Here is a 21931-nt window from a genome sequence, read left to right on the forward strand (position 1 = left end):
GTCAAAATCATTGACCTTTTGGTTACTTACTGCTAAAGTCTTGGACCTCTTTGGTCTCTTATTGCTAAAATCTTGGACCTCTTGGGTTCCTTTCTGCTAAAATCTTGGACCTCATTGGTTCCTTTCTGCTAAAATCTTGGACCATTTGGTTCCTTTCTGCTAAAATCTTAGACCTCTTTGGTCCCTTCCTGCTAAAATTTTGGACCTCTTTGTTCCCTTTCTGCTAAAATCTTGGACCTATTTGTTTCCTTTCTGCTAAAATTTTGGACTTCTTAGGTTCCTTTCTGTTAAAATCTTGGACTTTTTTGTTATTTACTGCTAAAATCTTGGACCTCTTTGGTGTTTTTCTACTAAAATCTTGGACCTCCTTTGCCTCTTTTCTGCTAAAATCTTGGACCTCATTGGTTCCTTTTTGCTAAAATCTTGGACCTCATTGGTTCCTTTCTGCTAAAATCTTGGACCTTTTGGTTCCTTTCAGCTAAAATCTTTGACCAATTTGTTTCCTTTCTGGTAAAATTTTGGACCTCTTTGGTTCCTTGCTGCTAAAATCTTGGTCAGCTTTAGTTCATTGATGCTAAAATCTTGGTCAGCTTTGGTTCCTTTCTACTAAAATCTTGGACCTCTTAGGTTCTTTTCTGCTAAAATCTTGGACCTCTTTGGTTCCTTTCTGCTCAAACTTGGGCCTCCCTGGTTTCAACTGCAGCCACTGAATACAATTTTGCTGAAGTCTAAGAACCCTTTCATTTTGATTTCAGTCTCATACACATTTTTTGCTAAAGTGTTTATCTATATATGTTTATACCCCCTTTTCCCTATAGACTTGTGAGACAACTGGGCGCAGTCCTCAAAAAGACATTCACACAGAAGTTGAGGACCATGTCCGCTTGGCTTTAAAGTGAATCTGTCAGCAGGATTTCACCCCCTCCACCAAACCCTAAACTATTTATATGCGCATGTAGCTATTTCAGAGCCCAGCAAAACCTTTACATGACAGGTCTGTTCCTTCGTTACTGAAATTAGCTTTTCATTTAGTATGCAAATGACTATGGTAGATATGAAGCCTCTGTCGCTCCAGCTCTATTCCCCGCCCAGTGCCGCCGCCTCCTGCTTGACTGACAGCTTCTATTTTGTGTGATTGTGTGACTTCAGGCAAAGGAGCAGTCAGTCAAGCAGGAGGCAGGGAAAAGAGCGGAAGTGACAGAGGCTTCAGATCTACAAAAAGATCTTCATATATGCAAGGAAGAAGGGGAATATTTCGGGCATGGCGAGGCGCAGGAAAAAAGGAAAAAACAAAGTCAGATTCAGGAGAACAGCAGCATTTACCCCAGGTAAAAATAAAGCCAAATTAATGATGATTGACAGGTCCACTTTAACATATCTAATGCCTGTAAAAACGAATTATGAGACGACTAATAATCTTCCAACTGCTGTATAATGTTCAGTAATATACCAAAGTAAAGTGCATGTTGTTATTGGGCTATCAAGGCATGCTGGGAGTTTTAGTTGCAAGCGCTGAAAACAAGTATATGGACAATTCACAAGGTTTTCATTTTACAGTCTTAGGAACAGAACAACCCAATGAAATGTGGCAGCGCGGGCCAGAGAATATATTGCATGAAGTCAGACGGAGGGAAAACACACATCTGCAGGCAAATACCTGTGACCTGTACGCCCGGGCTGATTAATAATAAAATGCTATCCTGGAGGGATTACGTCTCTGCTTTCCTACAGCGGGGTAACCTTTCACTAGAGAACTTTCCCCTCCAAAAAAAACATTGCGGTCTCTCAGGCCTCCAAGCCTTCCGGCCCTTCTGGTTATTCTCACAGAAAATCCATCTACGCTCCACGGCCTAAGGCCAAATTTAACACAGAAAAGCCGGGATTCACACTGGGTGAAGGGCAGAAACAAAATAATGTATAACGAGACGTGACCCGTAAACAGGCGCGCTGCGGATAACTCGGGGGTCGCCCGTCACCTCCTTCCATGGATTATTAGGATTATGTAATCCACAACAATCGACAAGATTTTACTGACGGTTTTGCAAACAGAACCGGAGGATTATTCAGAATCGGAGCTACAGGTTCACATCCAAACATCTGGAATCGAGGGGGCCGTAAAATCCTACCCGCAGCTAAGACGGGAAGACCCCCAAATCCACTTTGCATGAGCTCCATCCTAGACTCATTAGTCGCCGGTAGCTTCATCTGTCGCTCGCCTTCCTTCTCCCCGTGTCCAGGTTTAGCTTCTCTGGACCTGATCCTTAAAAAGAGGTTGTGCAGCTGCCAAGATGGATATAGTGGTCCTGGCGCTTTAAGAAGAGGTTCGCAGGTGCTATGGTGCATATAGCACCATCGCTCTTTAGGAAGAGGTTCTGCAGCAACTGGCACATGTTGTACTGTATGTGCTGACCCTGTGTTTATAAGAATATGTTCTGCAGCAGCTGTAGGTATATGCTTGCCCTGCTATTACAAAAAGATATTCTGCAAGAGCTGGCATGAACTGCGTAAGAGGTTCTGCAGCAGCTAGGGGGTATATGCTGGTCCTAGTACTACGAAAAGAATCTACAGCAACTGGAACACTGTTTGAGAAGAAGTTCTGCAGCAGCTAGGGGGTATATGCTGGTCCTAGTACTACTAAAAGAGGTTCTGCAGCAGCTAGCATATACTGTATAGACTGATCATAGGTCTATAGATGAGGTTCTGCAGCAGCTAGGGGGTATTTGCTGGCACAGTACCATGAAAAGTGATTCTGCAGCAGCTAGCATGCACTGCATGAGAAAAGGTTCTTCAGCAGCTAAGCGATATATGCTGGTACTAGCACTATTAAAAGAGGTTCTGCAGCATTTGTAATGCACTGCATAAGAGGTTCTGCAGCAGCTAGGGGGTATATGCTGGTACTAGCACTACTATAAGAGGTTCTGCAACAGCTGGCATGCATTATATAAGAGGTTCTGCAGCAGCTAGGGGGTATTTACTGGTACTAGCATTACTAAATGAGCCGCAGCTACCTCTATGTCTATAAGAAGAAGTTCTGCAGCAGCTAGGGGGAATTAGCTGGCCCTGTACTAGTAATAAGGTTCTGCAGTAGCTGCCATATAGTGTAAGGATTAACCCTATGTCTATAAGAAGAGGTTCTGCAGCAACTAGGAAGGTGGTATATGCTGGCGCTGGTACAGAAACACTGTGTGAAAAGAGGTGCTGCAGCAGCCGAGCGGTACATTTTCTTCCTTGTTCTTTAAATAACATGACAAATGCGTTGACTAAGATCCAACTGCTTGATCACATGACCAGTCTCGTGGCAATCACATGATTGCGGGAACCAATAGATGCACGGACACCGCCACTGCCTGTGCTGCATACACCAAGCTCACAGTCAACCCAGAGGTCAGAAATTCTACACGCAGCGCCTTTCTTACAGCCCCATAATTACAGCATAGGTGACCGTATACCGCTCTGTAATATATGTTAAGATTAAATTCTTCAACATTCTGCAAGAGTTTGGCTTGTTGTCAGTGAGTGACAGCTGAGAGCAGGACTAGTCATGGACAGGTCCAGGCGTTACCATTCTCTGAAATTATAGTAGAAAGCTGTAGAAGTCTCCATGTAAGGGGGCTCTCCGACACCACGGCGGGGTTACACCACACGCCTGGTATAGAACTATTCATGGCTGCAGAACAAACTTATTTGCACCTCCAACTCGGAGCGGTTCTTGACAGGGACCATCTGATACTCAAGCTGGTCTGCTAAGATTGGGCAGCACCCAAAGCTACACCCGTCTTTTGCCCCTATATTCAGTGCTGCATCTGTCACAGCTTTTCTAAGTTGGATCACACTGGGTTGCACCGATCACTTCTTGTAGGTCTACCCTGGTAGGCTATTATACTGTATGGAGGACTATGCGGAGCTATTATACTTTAGGGAGGACTATGCGGAGCTATTATACTTTAGGGAGGACTATGTGCGGCCCATTATACTACATGGAGAACTATGTGAGGGCCATTATTCTATATGGATGACTATGTGGGGTCATTATACTGTATGGAGGACTAGGTGGGACTCATTACACTATATGGAAGGCAGTGTGGGGATCACAATTGGGGTGTCGTACGGTGTTGGGGTCACCATACCATGCGTGTAGAGGGTACTGTGGAGAAATTCACTGTGGTAACTGTGAAACTATGGATTCTTTACTGTATGATCAGTGACATTATGGATTCTTTACTGTATGAGCTGTAATACTATAGATTCTTTATTGTACGAGCAGTGAGACTGTGGATTCTTCAATATATGAGCTGGGAGACTATATATTCTTTACTGTATGAGCAGTGAGACTCTGGATTCTTTATTGCACGAGCAGTGAGACTCTGGATTCTTTACTGTACGAGCAGTGAGACTATGGATTCTTTACTGTATGAGCAGTGAGACTATGAATTCTTTATTGTATGAGCAGTGAGACTATGGATTCTTTATTGTATGAGCAGTGAGACTATGGATTCTTTACTGTACAAGCAGTGAGACTATGAATTCTTTATTGCACGAGCAGTGAGACTATGGATTCTTTACTGTATGAGCAGTGAGACTATAAATCCTTTATTGTATGAGCAGTGAGACTATATATTCTATACTGTATGAGCAGTGAGACTATGAATTCTTTTTTGTATGAGCAGTGAGACTATGGATTCTTTACTGTATGAGCAGTGAGACTATGAATTCTTTATTGTACGAGCAGTGAGACTATGGATTCTTTACTGTATGAGCTGTGAGACTATGAATTCTTTATTGTATGAGCAGTGAGACTATGGATTCTTTACTGTACAGCAGTGAAACTATGGATTATTTACCATATGAGCATTGAGACTATGGATTCTTTACAGTACAGCAGTGAGACTATGGATTCTTTACTGTACAGCAGTGAGACTATGGATTCTTCAATGTACGAGGAGTGAGACTTTGGATTCTTCAATGTACGAACAGTGAGACTATGGATTCTTTACTGTACGAGCAGTGAGACTATGAATTCTTTACTGTATGAGCAGTGAGACTATGGATTCTTTACTGTACGAGCAGTGAGACTATGGATTCTTTACTGTATGAGCAGTGAGACTATGGATTCTTTACTGTGTGAGCAGTGAGACTGGATTTTATCACTGCTAAAACATGTAATGGACAATTCACTAAAAAAAAGTTCAAGGAGGGTCTGGATGTCTTTCTTGGGAAAAAATTAAAATTACAGGATATAAATATTACATTTTGAAGAAGGGACCTTGATCAAGGGAACTAGTCCGAGTGACCTATGGAATTTTTTTCTTAATACGGGGCAATTAGCATCTGTTTCATGAGGCTTTTGCCTTCCTCTTGTTTGACATGGTAGGCCTAGGGTATAGATCGAATTTGTGCCCTTTTTCTACTTTAAAACGATGAAACTATGAAGCGCAAACAAACTGGTGTCAAAACACTTCCCTATATCATACTCCTCCTCACCCCATCTAACCAGCTTTGTGGGGTAACATATCGCACCCATATCATGATATCCACAGGATAGGTGATACTGTACTGATCACTATGGGGGTGACCACTACATACCCCAGCATTCGCAATAATTGGGCTCTGAGATGCCCCATTTAATTGGAGCAATGACCACATATGCCCAATACTGTCATTCACTGTCTATGGGATTGTGGCCCTGCAGCACTCCCATAGACAATGAAGACAGCAGTGGTGCAAATGCCCTGCCAATGCCATGTAATTGAGGCATTTTAGAACCTTGTTTTTGGGATCAGTGGGGATCCTAACAGTGAGACATCAGCAATATATTACCTATCCGGTTGCCTAGCTGTTGACTTGCCGAGGTGCGAATAACCATATAAAGCATCAAGCTATGTGTGGCCCATGCATATGTTTGCCTTACAGAGACTGGCTGTACCAGCCCGCTATACTCAAGGGGTAACTAGGGGTGTCCAAAAAACGTCAGTACATAAGACACAGGATTGAAAAATCTGCTAAAAATCCCTCCTGCTAAAGACAAACATGAATGTCAGTAAACTGAGAGATCAAAGTACAGCTGCCTATTGAAGTCTATGGATAAGAGAGGGAGAGGAAGAGGGAGAAGATGCACAAGTGCTGCTTTTTTTCCCCACTACCTTTGTCTCGATCTCGAGCCATGGAGACTTCATGGATGAACGATCTGTAGGAAGAATGATCTTGAGCCTAGATAGGTCCAACAGGGTCTTCTCCATCGTTATCTTAATAATATCAAGCCATCGGGTTGCTGATCTTGCCCTTTTGCTTTGTTTCATCTGACAATGATAAGTGCTTGTTGCTACTTTCTAGTAAGTGTTTATCTCACCCTAGAGCTGGATTTACAGCTACACTGCTCAGTACTGCTGTATGATATCTTCCATGCTGCTGCAGATGCCTCTGGAACTTATTCTAAAACGACACGTATGCTTTAACTTAAATGGTCTAATAAAATCTGTCCAGAGACATCGTAACTGGTTTACTTTCTATCCTGAATACAAGAGCAGCGGAGCATCCTCAGTCTACAGAATTCCTGCCCGGTCACATGCTGTTATTAGAGGCTGTATCATTTCAATAATTAGGTCCGGATCTCAAGTGGCATTGTACTTGTATCACTAAACACTGTTCCTTTCATGTGAATCCTGCAGTTACCATCAAACAATTCCGTTTTCATGATGCTTCGCATAATCCTCCCTTTGTGGTTAGAGAGGAAGCTATACGAGAGGCTTTGCCAACCTGGCTGATATAATTGATTCTTGGCACCGCCCGTACGTGCTCCTATGTCAGAACCACTGCCGCAGGAGTGTAATCCATGTGCAACCAGCGAGATAAGATCTCACCGCCAGCGTGGCGGGGACGACTGGACGCTCATAAATATTCTGTAGGGTATGTAGCATCAAAGTCGGGAGAAAATGTATGCACCTTGCGGGACCACAGAGGCGGCCATCACAACGGCTTAGGTGGCGGCACGCATGCTGCTGAGCATGGGCATCGTATTGTCAGCGGTTAGGACGGAGTGGGTGGAAGGGAATTCACCAAGAATCCCTTTATTACGTTAGCCACAAAAATTTCCAAAAATACAATTACTGAGTTAATTTGTCACAAAGCCAAAATTTATGAAGACAGAGGAGCTAAACTTTCGAAAGGTGGCCAAAAAGTTTATTTCAGCCAACGGTTAGTTCTCACAAAACTCCATCCCGCATACAGTACACAAGTACTCCAACGTCTTCAATGGCAGATGGTCTATGCCACCGGCAGGTCTCTACGGCAAAATCCTGAAACACCCTTTTAAGGTTTAATGCCCTAAAATGACAACATTAAACGGTTATTCTCTGTCCTGCGATCCCGAGATTGGGGGGCTCTATAACCCCATCCTGAATGGAGCGGTGGGGCAAATGTTCAACCCCCCATTCATTGTCCATGGGAGTGGCAGAACAAGACGTAAGGGCTGTACTGTGCGCTCTCTGGCGGTCTCTTTGATAATGAATGGAGAAGACGCCTCAAAAATCGCACATCCCCTCCAATTCAGAGTGGGTCTCAAGATCTCCATTTTTGGGCTATTGAGCCCTGAATTTGCTGGGAAGTTTTTGGGGAATAAACCTTTCATTTGTCAACTTTAATGAAAATTTCACCTGACAACTCAAGAAACTTAACCTTCTTATGTCACAGATCTAAAGACAAAAGTCACAGTCCTGCCCAGGCTTATTACCGGCTATTCCCGTAACGCAAGGCACTGACTACTGGAGGAATAATGTTAGAAGAGCTTCCTTGGAGAAGCCTTCTACCTTCTGACGGATTATCACTCGCAGTCTAGAAGTCGTGGATTGCATCTGACACTGACGCGGCTCGTCTTCTCCAAACGTAACCAGACTGGAAACATTTCGCTTGGTTTCTACATCACCTCGTCTTGTGACCGAATGTAAATGAGTGATAAATGTATCATCAGGAGATCACTTACCTCCCCGTGTCTGATAGGCTTCACGTAACCTCTGGTCACACCCATGCGGAACAGCGTCTCCGAGGCCTGTTGGAACAGCATAAAAATAGCAATGAGTAACAATAAATCATCAAATAATATATGAATAAATGAATAATCATACAACAAACACAGTTTTATATTTAACATTGTAATAAAAAGGGGATGTCTAGCCATGAACACCATTCTTGTCTATAGAATTAACCAATATATAAGGCTCAGAAAATAAAATCCTGTATTATATTCCAGAGCTGCACTCACTATTCTACTGGTGGAGTCACTGTGTAATGTAATGTATATACACAGTGACTGCACCAGCAGAATAGTGAGTGCAGCTCTGGAGTATAATACAGGATGTAACTCAGGATCAGTAATGTAATGTATGTACACAGTGACTGCACCAGCAGAATAGTGAGTGCAGCTCTGGGGTATAATACAGGATGTAACTCAGGATCAGTAATGTAATGTACGTACACAGTGACGGCACCAGCAGAATAGTGAGTGCAGCTCTGGGGTATAATACAGGATGTAACTCAGGATCAGTAATGTAATGTATGTACACAGTGACTGCACCAGCAGAATAGTGAGTGCAGCTCTGGGGTATAATACAGGATGTTATTCAGGATCAGTAATGTAATGTATGTACACAGTGACTGCACCAGCAGAATAGTGAGTGCAGCTCTGGAGTATAATACAAGATGTAACTCCGGATCAGTAATGTAATGCGACTGGGCCTGGAGTGTTTAGGGGCCCGCCCAGTCCAGCAAACAAGCAGACAAGTCACGCACCCTGCTGGCCACGCCCACAACGGCCAGCTTCCCCAGACTTCCAGCAGTGTGCAGCGAGTGGGCGTGTCCATGAAGGACATGTGACCTAGCAGAAGGGCTGGGCGTGTCACTGAAGCTTGACAGAGATGGAAGGCAGCAGCTGGTGAATGAAGCGGCTGTAAAGTGCTGATGTGCTGCTTACACACACACACACACGTTATGTGCGCACAAGACCTGTGCTGAGGACACAGGAGGGGAGGAGTCAGGGGTCACATGATCAGTGGCCTCAGTGTATGCAGGACTCTGCTGTGCTTGATTGTCATGGTGCTGAATGAGGGGATGTTTATGTGTGGGGTCAGGAGGGGTTTACAGTGTGGATGTAACAGAGCCGTGTGTGTACAAGGTGTACAGAGCGGAGCCGTGTATGTGTGTAGTGGAGCAATGTGTACGAGGTGTACGGAGCGGAGTCAGGTGTGTACGAGGTGTACAAAGCTGAGCCGAGGGTGAAAGAGGTGAGCGGAGTTGTGTATGTATGGGGTGTATGGAGTGGTGCTGAGTGTTTATGAGGTGTATGGAGCGGAGCCGCGTGTGTACGGAGTGTACGAAGCGGAGCTGTGTGTGAGGCGTACGGAGCAGATCCGCGGGTGTAAGGAGCGGAGCCGCGTGTGTACAAGGTGTAAGGAGCAGAGCGGCGTGTGTAAAAGGTGTAAGAAGCAGAGCGGCGTGTGTACAAGGTGTAAGGAGCAGAGCTGCGTGTGTAAGGTGTAAGGAGCAGAGCCGCATGTGTACAAGGTGTATGGAGCAGAGCAGCGTGTGTACAAGGTGTAAGGAGCAGAGCGGCGTGTGTAAAAGGTGTAAGAAGCAGAGCGGCGTGTGTACAAGGTGTAAGGAGCAGAGCTGCGTGTGCAAGGTGTAAGGAGCAGAGCTGCGTGTGTAAGGTGTAAGGAGCAGAGCCGCATGTGTACAAGGTGTATGGAGCAGAGCCGCGTGTGTACAAGGTGTAAGGAGCAGAGCGGCGTGTGTAAAAGGTGTAAGAAGCAGAGCGGCGTGTGTACAAGGTGTAAGGAGCAGAGCTGCGTGTGCAAGGTGTAAGGAGCAGAGCTGCGTGTGTAAGGTGTAAGGAGCAGAGCCGCATGTGTACAAGGTGTATGGAGCAGAGCCGCGTGTGTACAAGGTGTAAGGAGCAGAGCGGCGTGTGTAAAAGGTGTAAGAAGCAGAGCGGCGTGTGTACAAGGTGTAAGGAGCAGAGCTGCGTGTGCAAGGTGTAAGGAGCAGAGCTGCGTGTGTACAAGGTGTAAGGCGCAGAGCGGCGTGTGTAAAAGGTGTAAGAAGCAGAGCTGCGTGTGTACAAGGTGTAAGGAGCAGAGCTGCGTGTGCAAGGTGTAAGGAGCAGAGCTGCGTGTGTACAAGGTGTAAGGCGCAGAGCGGCGTGTGTAAAAGGTGTAAGAAGCAGAGCTGCGTGTGTACAAGGTGTAAGGAGCAGAGCAGCGTGTGTACAAGGTGTAAGGAGCAGAGCGGCGTGTGTAAAAGGTGTAAGAAGCAGAGCAGCGTGTGTACAAGGTGTAAGGAGCAGAGCAGCGTGTGTACAAGGTGTAAGGAGCAGAGCGGCGTGTGTAAAAGGTGTAAGAAGCAGAGCGGCGTGTGTAAAAGGTGTAAGAAGCAGAGCGGCGTGTGTACAAGGTGTAAGGAGCAGAGCTGCGTGTGCAAGGTGTAAGGAGCAGAGCTGCGTGTGTAAGGTGTAAGGAGCAGAGCCGCATGTGTACAAGGTGTATGGAGCAGAGCCGCGTGTGTACAAGGTGTAAGGAGCAGAGCGGCGTGTGTAAAAGGTGTAAGAAGCAGAGCGGCGTGTGTACAAGGTGTAAGGAGCAGAGCTGCGTGTGCAAGGTGTAAGGAGCAGAGCTGCGTGTGTACAAGGTGTAAGGAGCAGAGCGGCGTGTGTAAAAGGTGTAAGAAGCAGAGCGGCGTGTGTACAAGGTGTAAGGAGCAGAGCTGCGTGTGTGTACGGGGTTCTCGGAGCGAAGCCGTGTGTGTACGGGCTGTAAATTTCCGAGTCGGGAAGAATGGTACACGGCTGTGGGCAGAGCCCAGCATGTGCACTGTGGGGGAGTATTGCGTGTACTCACCAGCGTCACAATGTGCAGTGCGCATGCTCCGGAGCCAACCAGTACACCCAATACACCCCCACACTGCACAGGTCCTGAAATGACGCACTGCAGCGTCATACCAGGAAGAAACAGCACACAGATTTCAAACGCTGGGAGTGCGCTTGGAATTAGAGCGAGGGAGGACACGAACGCCCAGAGTCTGCACTTCCGAAGACATCGCCCTAATTAATATAGGGACATGTTAGTTATAAAATCATTTTTCTCAGCGATTACAGGGCAGTATTAGATCAGACTATACAACATTGCAACTCAACTATAGTGTGCGAAATGCATAGGGAAAATGTGAATTTCGGTGGGAAATATTTTGGCGCGGGGGGGGGGGCATTTGATAGTTTGCATCGGGGCCCCTCACTTTGTAGTTACGCCACTGATGTAATGTATGTACACAGTGACTGCACCAGCAGAATAATGAGTGCAGCTCTGGGGTATAATACAGGATGTAACTCAGGATCAGTAATGTAATGTATGTACACAGTGACTGCACCAGCAGAATAATGAGTGCAGCTCTGGGGTATAATACAGGATGTAACTCAGGATCAGTAATGTAATGTATGTACACAGTGACTGCACCAGCAGAATAATGAGTGCAGCTCTGGAGTATAATACAGGATGTAACTCAGGATCAGTAATGTAATGTATGTACGCAGTGACTGCACCAGCAGAATGGTGAGTGCAGCTCTGGGGTATAATACAGGATGTAACTCAGGATCAGTAATGTAATGTATGAACACAGTGACTGCACCAGCAGAATAGTGAGTACAGCTCTGGGGTATAATACAGGATGTAACTCAGGATCAGTAATGTAATGTATGTACTCAGTGACTGCACCAGCAGAATAGTGAGTGCAGCTCTGGGGTATAATGCAGGATGTAACTCAGGATCAGTAATGTAATGTATGTACACAGTGACTGCACCAGCAGAATAGTGACTGCAGCTCTGGGGTATAATACAGGATGTAACTCAGGATCAGTAATGTAATGTATGTACACAGTGACTGCACCAGCAGAATAGTGAGTGCAGCTCTGGAGTATAATAAAGGATGTAACTCAGGATCAGTAATGTAATGTATGTACGCAGTGACTGCACAAGCAGAATAGTGAGTGCAGCTCTGGAGTATAATAAAGGATGTAACTCAGGATCAGTAATGTAATGTATGTACGCAGTGACTGCACAAGCAGAATAGTGAGTGCAGCTCTTGGGTATAATACAGGATCTAACTCAAGATCAGTAATGTAATGTATGTACACAGTGACTGCACCAGCAGAATAGTGAGTGCAGCTCTGGCGCATAGTACACGTAACAAATAGGTTAGATAGAAGATAAGAAAAATGTTTTAAAAAATGACATTTTTACTTAATATTAATGTACATAATGTCATATAAGAGGTACACTTGTTCTTTAAAGGTAAGTCCAACGTCTTCATTATTCCTGATTGTGTATACACAATGCAAGTCTTGTTTGGAGCTGGGCTGAAACCTATAATAAAGTTTCTTGCTGGAAAGACCACAAAACATGATGCATGGGGAAGACTGCAGGACTCATCTAAGACTTTTGTCAGCACTAAAACATTCCAGAAGGAGTGACGCATTCCTCTTGATTGTCTAGGGTAAATGGTCTGGATAAGCGGGTCATTTGAGTAGAATTTGGTTATTTGTACCATCGCGGACTACAATGTGGTGGTAAGAGCGTTGACCTGTTCGTCTTTCCATCGGCCACCATGTTAAGATGTGATTCTATTACATGGCCTCCAAGAGCAGAATGAAGGGGAGCATGTCTTTCTTCGGCTCTTCCCTCTGAACATTTTAAGGATGTTTCAGTCTAACCGAGTACTGTGTCAATACAGCTCGGCTTTCTTTGTGCCTATAGAAACCCACTGGGGTGTATAACCTTCTTTTCACCTTGACTAGCCCGGAGATCTCTTAATTCCCTTCTTCGCAGCACCACAGTTACCGCCAGATGTCAAAGCCATTCATGACATAAAGCAAGTTTTCGAGAGCTTGTAAATCTAAACCCTATGTATTTCTCGATGGGACCTCCACTCTACATGTGTGGAGTGCCACTAAGAAGATTAACACTACAAGACCAGCTTGACAATGGCGGGGAGGGAGAACATGGCTACGGCGGGCCACCTGGAGCTACTCGCTAATTGACAATCTTAAAGCTTCCAAATGATTGCTTTTATGGTATGCAAACAAAAAGTACGGGGACGAGGCAGCTGTATTTCCATGTACTACACCATGGGGTACAAAGCAAATTATTTTCAGGTCAAGCCTTTCTGAATGGACGTATACATCGTGCAGCTTGTGAGGCAGAAATATACATGTAACATAGTAACATAGTAACATAGTTAGTAAGGCCGAAAAAAGACATTTGTCCATCCAGTTCAGCCTATATTCCATCATAATAAATACCCAGATCTACGTCCTTCTACAGAACCTAATAATTGTATGATACAATATTGTTCTGCTCCAGGAAGACATCCAGGCCTCTCTTGAACCCCTCGACTGAGTTCGCCATCACCACCTCCTCAGGCAAGCAATTCCAGATTCTCACTGCCCTAACAGTAAAGAATCCTCTTCTATGTTGGTGGAAAAACCTTCTCTCCTCCAGACGCAAAGAATGCCCCCTTGTGCCCGTCACCTTCCTTGGTATAAACAGATCCTCAGCGAGATATTTGTATTGTCCCCTTATATACTTATACATGGTTATTAGATCGCCCCTCAGTCGTCTTTTTTCTAGACTAAATAATCCTAATTTCGCTAATCTATCTGGGTATTGTAGTTCTCCCATCCCCTTTATTAATTTTGTTGCCCTCCTTTGTACTCTCTCTAGTTCCATTATATCCTTCCTGAGCACCGGTGCCCAAAACTGGACACAGTACTCCATGTGCGGTCTAACTAGGGATTTGTACAGAGGCAGTTTAATGCTCTCATCATGTGTATCCAGACCTCTTTTAATGCACCCCATGATCCTGTTTGCCTTGGCAGCTGCTGCCTGGCACTGGCTGCTCCAGGTAAGTTTATCATTAACTAGGATCCCCAAGTCCTTCTCCCTGTCAGATTTACCCAGTGGTTTCCCGTTCAGTGTGTAATGGTGATATTGATTCCCTCTTCCCATGTGTATAACCTTACATTTATCATTGTTAAACCTCATCTGCCACCTTTCAGCCCAAGTTTCCAACTTATCCAGATCCATCTGTAGCAGAATACTATCTTCTCTTGTATTAACTGCTTTACATAGTTTTGTATCATCTGCAAATATCGATATTTTACTGTGTAAACCTTTTACCAGATCATTAATGAATATGTTGAAGAGAACAGGTCCCAATACTGACCCCTGCGGTACCCCACTGGTCACAGCGACCCAGTTAGAGACTATACCATTTATAACCACCCTCTGCTTTCTATCACTAAGCCAGTTACTAACCCATTTACACACATTCTCCCCCAGACCAAGCATTCTCATTTTGTGTGCCAACCTCTTGTGCGGCACGGTATCAAACGCTTTGGAAAAATCGAGATATACCACGTCCAATGACTCACCGTGGTCCAGCCTATAGCTTACCTCTTCATAAAAACTAATTAGATTGGTTTGACAGGAGCGATTTCTCATAAACCCATGCTGATATGGAGTTAAACAGTTATTCTCATTGAGATAATCCAGAATAACATCCCTCAGAAACCCTTCAAATATTTTACCAACAATAGAGGTTAGACTTACTGGCCTATAATTTCCAGGTTCACTTTTAGAGCCCTTTTTGAATATTGGCACCACATTTGCTATGCGCCAATCCTGCGGAACAGACCCTGTCGCTATAGAGTCACTAAAAATAAGAAATAATGGTTTATCTATTACATTACTTAGTTCTCTTAGTACTCGTGGGTGTATGCCATCCGGCCCCGGAGATTTATCTATTTTAATCTTATTTAGCCGGTTTCGCACCTCTTCTTGGGTTAGATTGGTGACCCTTAATATAGGGTTTTCATTGTTTCTTGGGATTTCACCTAGCATTTCATTTTCCACCGTGAATACCGTGGAGAAGAAGGTGTTTAATATGTTAGCTTTTTCCTCGTCATCTACAACCATTCTTTCCTCACTATTTTTTAAGGGGCCTACATTTTCAGTTTTTATTCTTTTACTATTGATATAGTTGAAGAACAGTTTGGGATTAGTTTTACTCTCCTTAGCAATGTGCTTCTCTGTTTCCTTTTTGGCAGCTTTAATTAGTTTTTTAGATAAAGTATTTTTCTCCCTATAGTTTTTTAGAGCTTCAATGGTGCCATCCTGCTTTAGTAGTGCAAATGCTTTCTTTTTACTGTTAATTGCCTGTCTTACTTCTTTGTTTAGCCACATTGGGTTTTTCCTATTTCTAGTCCTTTTATTCCCACAAGGTATAAACCGCTTACACTGCCTATTTAGGATGTTCTTAAACATTTCCCATTTATTATCTGTATTCTTATTTCTGAGGATATTGTCCCAGTCTACCAGATTAAGGGCATCTCTAAGCTGTTCAAACTTTGCCTTCCTAAAGTTCAATGTTTTTGTGACTCCCTGACAAGTCCCCCTAGTGAAAGACAGGTGAAACTGCACAATATTGTGGTCGCTATTTCCTAAATGCCCGACCACCTGCAGATTTGTTATTCTGTCAGGTCTATTAGATAGTATTAGGTCTAAAAGTGCTGCTCCTCTGGTTGGATTCTGCACCAATTGTGAAAGATAATTTTTCTTGGTTATTAGCAGAAACCTGTTGCCTTTATGGGTTTCACAGGTTTCTGTTTCCCAGTTAATATCCGGGTAGTTAAAGTCCCCCATAACCAGGACCTCATTATGGGTTGCAGCTTCATCTATCTGCTTTAGAAGTAGACTTTCCATGCTTTCTGTTATATTTGGGGGTTTGTAACAGACCCCAATGAGAATTTTGTTACCATTTTTCCCTCCATGAATTTCAACCCATATGGACTCGACATCCTCATTCCCTTCGCTAATATCCTCCCTTAAAGTGGACTTTAGACAAGACTTTACATAGAGACAAACCCCTCCTCCTCTCCGATTTTTACGATCCTTTCTAAACAGACTGTAACCCTGTAAGTTGACTGCCCAGTCATAGCTTTCATCTAACCATGTCTCGGTTATTCCCACTATGTCAAAGTTACCTGTAGATATTTCTGCTTCTAGTTCTTCCATCTTGTTTGTCAGGCTTCTGGCGTTTGCGAGCATGCAGTTTAGAGGATTTTGTTTTGTTCCAATCTCCTCACTGTGGATTGTTTTAGAAATGTTCTTACCTCCCTTCAGAGTATGTTTTCCTGGGTCGTCTTTGTTCGAGTCTAATGTTTTTCTTCCCGTCCCCTCTTCTTCTAGTTTAACGCCCTCCTGATGAGTGTAGCGAGTCTTCTGGCGAATGTGTGTTTCCCAGGTTTGTTGAGGTGTAGTCCGTCTCTGGCGAGGAGTCCATCATACCAGTAATTCACACCGTGGTCCAGGAATCCGAATCCTTGTTGTCTGCACCATCGTCTTAGCCAGTTGTTTGCATCAAGGATCCTGTTCCATCTCCTGGTACCATGCCCGTCTACTGGAAGGATAGAAGAAAAAACTACCTGTGCATCCAGTTCCTTTACTTTCTTCCCCAACTCTTCAAAGTCCTTGCAGATTGTCGGTAGGTCCTTCCTTGCCGTGTCATTGGTGCCAACATGTATCAGAAGAAATGGGTGGACGTCCTTGGAGCTGAAGAGCTTTGGTATCCTATCGGTCACATCCTTGATCATCGCACCTGGAAGGCAGCATACTTCTCTTGCAGTTATGTCCGGTCTGCAGATGGCTGCTTCTGTGCCTCTCAGTAGTGAGTCTCCCACCACCACCACTCTTCGTTGCTTCTTGGCTGTACTTTTTGCTGTCACTTGTTGCTGTGTGCCCTTTTCTTTTTTGCTTGCTGGTATTGCTTCATTCTTAGGTGTGCCATCTTCATCCTCTACAAAGATTTGATATCGGTTCTTCAGTTGTGTGGTTGGTGATTTCTCCATGGTCTTCTTGCTTCTTTTGGTCACATGCTTCCACTCATCTGCTTTTGGAGGTTCTCTGACACTTTTTTCACCTTCTGTGACCAGTAGAGATGCTTCTGTTCTGTCTAGAAAGTCTTCATTCTCTTTGATGAGTTTCAAAGTTGCTATTCTTTCTTCCAGACCCCGCACCTTTTCTTCTAAAAGGGCCACTAGTCTACACTTCTGACAGGTGAAATTGGATTCTTCTTCTGGTCGATCTGTGAACATGTAGCACATGCTGCAGCTCACCATGTAGGTTGTCACATCTGCCATGTTGCTCCTAGATCCTGCTGACTTGCTGTGTGTTTTCCTTCTTGTGTAATCTACTCAGCCAAGCTCTCTTGCAATAATGTCCTACAGGCAAAAATTCGCGCGCCTTAAGGCGCGCGGTTTGGTGATGCTTTCGAAGCAGCTGGTCCCGGCTGTACCCAACGATCTTCTAGCTTAGGGAGACTTCGCTTCTCCCAGAAGGCACCTGGAATATGCAAATTAGCCTCCTGAAGCTTGAATCCCTGGTTTGGTGATGCTTTCGAAGCAGCTGGTCCCGGCTGTACCCAACGATCTTCTAGCTTAGGGAGACTTCGCTTCTCCCAGAAGGCACCTGGAATATGCAAATTAGCCTCCTGAAGCTTGAATCCCTGGTTTGGTGATGCTTTCGAAGCAGCTGGTCCCGGCTGTACCCAACGATCTTCTAGCTTAGGGAGACTTCGCTTCTCCCAGAAGGCACCTGGAATATGCAAATTAGCCTCCTGAAGCTTGAATCCCTGGTTTGGTGATGCTTTCGAAGCAGCTGGTCCCGGCTGTACCCAACGATCTTCTAGCTTAGGGAGACTTCGCTTCTCCCAGAAGGCACCTGGAATATGCAAATTAGCCTCCTGAAGCTTGAATCCCTGGTTTGGTGATGCTTTCGAAGCAGCTGGTCCCGGCTGTACCCAACGATCTTCTAGCTTAGGGAGACTTCGCTTCTCCCAGAAGGCACCTGGAATATGCAAATTAGCCTCCTGAAGCTTGAATCCCTTGAGTCCCTGTAAGTGTCAAATAAATCATAAGTGATAAATATATCATATGCCAAGATCTACACTTATATAAAATACTGTCGTAGGGCATTCAATTCACAAAAACATTAACAAATGCCTGGGAAATTAGACAGTCATGGCATGTTACCTTGTGGACATATAACATGAAACCCTTAGGCCCCAAATAATTGACTAAGAAAAAAGAAGTCCGGTTAGGGAATGTAATAAAATTGCCTAAAACATTTATTTTTAAGGTGCGCCTAAACTGTATAGGTTGGGAATTTGAATGTCTAGGGTAGCGCATTCCGGAGAACTGGTGAAGCACGAGAAAAGTCTAAAAGATGGGAATAGGGTGTTCTAATTATGCAAGAGGTACTGTAAAGGCCCCGTCACACATAGCGACGCTTAAGCGATCCCGACAACGATACGACCTGTCAGGGATCGTTGCTGCGTCGCTATGTGGTCGCTGGTGAGATGTCAAACAGTGAGATCTCCCCAACGACGCAGCAGCGATGCGGCGACCTGTAGCGACCTGTACAACGATGCTATTTCATGACGATTCAATGGGACGTCCTGTCAACGAGGTCATTGGTAAGGTGTCAAACACAGCGATGTGTGCTACCCAGCGGGACCTCAACGATCAAAAAACGGTCCAGGCCATTCCGACACGACCAGCGATCTCACAGCAGGAACCTGGTCGCTGCTACGTGTCACACATAGCGAGATCGCTACTGAGGTCGCTGTTGCGTCACAAAACTTGTGACTCAGCAGCGATCTCGCTAGCGATCTCGCTATGTGTGACGGGGGCTTAAGTCTTTAAAGTCTCAAGTCATTTGCAGAATAGAGAGCATGAGGGGGTAGTCCGAGATGAGGGAAGAGATAAGTGGAGCTGAATCATTATGGACTTTCTATAAACCCTATTAGGCCCTATTAACATCCAAAAGAGGTGCCTGGCACCTAGACTGTTATATGATCTCAGCGCTAGTTATTCTGCCATGGAAGCCTAAATTCTAGGAAGAAAAACTTTGAGAATTTAAAGCCCAACGAGGTTTGGATGTCAGTGGGTAGCAACTGTTTGGAACGGAAATAAGGAGACATATGGCGCCGCCGTACGGCCTTCATGCCCATGTGCAAGAGCAGATAGCTGCTACAAAGTGTTACTCCAGAATAATCAGAAATTAAACAAATGTATATAAATAACAATAATTAATTTATTGGGGTGGCACAACTATACAATAAAAATACAAATTAAAAGTCAATAATTAAAATCAAGAAACAATGAAAGCATGGTGGAGGCCAATGAGAGACACAAAATAAAGACGATAAGAAGACAGTACAAGGGGCAGCCAACGGATGGCAGAATACTACCAGTAAATGAAGATAAAAGGTATGCATGTGCATATACAGTGTGTGTATATATATATATATATATATATATATATATATATATATATATATATATATATATATACACACAATGTATTCCTGGAAGTTAGATATGTAGAAATTTGGTGCAATGTAATCCACAAGCCTAACTCAATAGTAAAGAGATAAAGATGCATTATAGACATTCTCAAAAATAAAACTAGAATGTGTCACTACATCGGCCCCACCTCAGACCCTGACGAATGTTTCAACCCCATTAAATCTAGGGGACAAGATGAGATAAAACCCATCCGGTGAAAAGGTGATAATTGGCCGATCAGGACTCCCACTTATGGCCAGAAAGAGGGACCTATTTCTCCCAACCTCCTCCAGTTTTGCCACCAGGAGAAGTTGAATGGATCGGATGATGATACATCATTCCTGTCGTTCCATTCTGGGTCTATGGTACCAAAAACGCTTAAAAGTTTATCAATGGCATAAAGTTAAAAATGCACGCCCAACCACCTGCTCTACTCAACTTCCCACCCTGTGGTTTTTGCAGCCAGGAGAGAACGGGGAACACAAGTCCATCGCTCCGGCAATGGTTGGGGACTCCAGTGGAACCCCCAACCAGTCTAAAAATTCCTCTTTATCCAGTTGATAGGTCTATCCCTGGAATAAGTATAATGGAAAGAGATGACTATGGATGAGAACAATTTCTTATCTATGTAAATAATGAATAATAAGGAATTTTCCCTCCACCCAACTTCCTTCCCCTCTCGTAATATGCAGCATGTTTGACATACATTATCTGTATGTAAAATGTTTTGGCAATGCTGTAACACTAAGGTCAGTCCATAGAAATAAAACATTTCTGGAAACATGGAGGATTTTATATAATACAGATGTCCTCACTCGCTACCGGTCACACATTTTGAGTAAATAGTGGAGATGCTGGATTTTTCCCCGTATTGTTCTAGGAGCCTCAGATTTATGATGTGCTACCGGTCTACATAACACCACTCAGTAGCCACAATTAAATACAAGTTTCCAGGGAGTGTCATAATAGGAACACAATCAGAACAAGCTGGGCATATGCAACTAATTATCAAGAATTTATTAAAATGTAGCAAGCACGCCACCATTCTCAGGGTTCGTGGAGGTGTCCGCCGCATTTCATAATTAGACTCATTCACTTTTCTCACTCCTACGATCAAGAAAAACAAATAAGGGTTGTACGCTTTGGATCCTCTATGTTGGAAGGGTTCAGGCAAAATTAACACAATCCCAACAATTAGCTCTAACCTAATCAGGCAGGCAATGCTAAATTTATCTATAGCGCCATCACAGGAGAAGTTAAGATCTACATTGCGCTCAACGAAATCAACAGGATAACTGTGTAATGCAGGAGAGGTCAGGTCCTTCAAAGTGACAGACCTTCTTTGTAGGCTCTCAACACTCAAGCTAATAGATACCAGGCATAAAGGGATTTTCCATAGCTTGCTAATTGCGGGTTTCTAACCACAGAGACGAACCCCAGTGATCTCAAAAACAGGGACCTTGAGTTGCCGTGAATGGAGTGAAGGTTCATGCTCATGCTCCGCTCGCTGTTTATGGGATTGGAAGACATAGCCGAGCACTGCACTCTCCTTTCTCCGGGAATCCGAAGGCGATGAATGGAGCAGAACCTGAGAACACATACTTCCAACTCCATTGAAGAGAAGGATCATATTATCATAGTTTTGTAGCCATATTCAAAATATTGCTTGGCCTCACGGCAGTCGTACCCTCAAGCGATCTCCAAGTTATCCTTTAAGTTAAAGATAGAGAATAACTTGTAATCTTTGGAAAGCCTTTTTTAGTGAGGGACCTAGATCTATTACTTTTGGAGTTGCCGTACTCTAGACCATTTTATGCACTTAAAACGTGTGTCGAAATAAATTTTCGATTTTTATTTAGTACCGTTACAGTAGAAGAGAAGAATTGGCTGAGGGACACATTGTGCACTGGAACCAGACATGATAACACCATCCTTTTAGATCTTTATTTTCTCGAAATGCAACCATTGGGTCTTTGATGACAAAGACATAAGATGGGCCAATCGATACGTGGTACAAATTCAAGCAGCACATCACCTTAGAAACGTATGAGACATGGGTGAATGATCTAGGTGAGCTGACAGCCCCTTGAACACTTCAGCAATTTTCTGAGTAAATATATTTCTAAAGGTGCTCTTGACATGAAATTCTCACCATATGTCGATAACAACCCATCCAAGCCACACAGGCAAAGAAGTCAAACCACAGATGTCTATACATTAAGATATGTGTAATAATGACAATAGACACAGGGAAAAAGAATTGAAAACATGAAGAGAGGTGAAAAAAGCCATGGAAAGTTAAGACATCAGCTGAAATCTATCAGTAATTAGAAAGCAATCCTGCCACTTGGAGAAAAATAATATCAGCTGGTTCAAATGTTGGGTTCTAAAAAGGTGTCTCATTATCAAGGGGGCACACAAGAAATATCTCATGATAGGTAAATCCATTGAGCGGTCTCAAAACCTTTGCAACCTTATTGTTGCAAAACA

General features: G+C 44.0%; 1 protein-coding gene across 2 annotated transcripts in view; it reads right to left on the bottom strand.

The window, feature by feature from the left end:
• TMEM135 (transmembrane protein 135) overlaps positions 1-21931 on the bottom strand; it is a 426102-nt gene that overhangs the window by 181420 nt on the left and 222751 nt on the right. For both annotated transcript variants that reach the window (XM_069759272.1, XM_069759273.1), the window contains exon 5: positions 7976-8041. In XM_069759272.1, coding sequence (XP_069615373.1) covers positions 7976-8041 — 66 coding nt within the window. The remainder of the gene's footprint in view (positions 1-7975; positions 8042-21931) is intronic.

The sequence above is a fragment of the Ranitomeya imitator genome, chromosome 3 (assembly GCF_032444005.1).
Source record: "Ranitomeya imitator isolate aRanImi1 chromosome 3, aRanImi1.pri, whole genome shotgun sequence".
Classification (NCBI taxonomy): domain Eukaryota; kingdom Metazoa; phylum Chordata; class Amphibia; order Anura; family Dendrobatidae; genus Ranitomeya; species Ranitomeya imitator.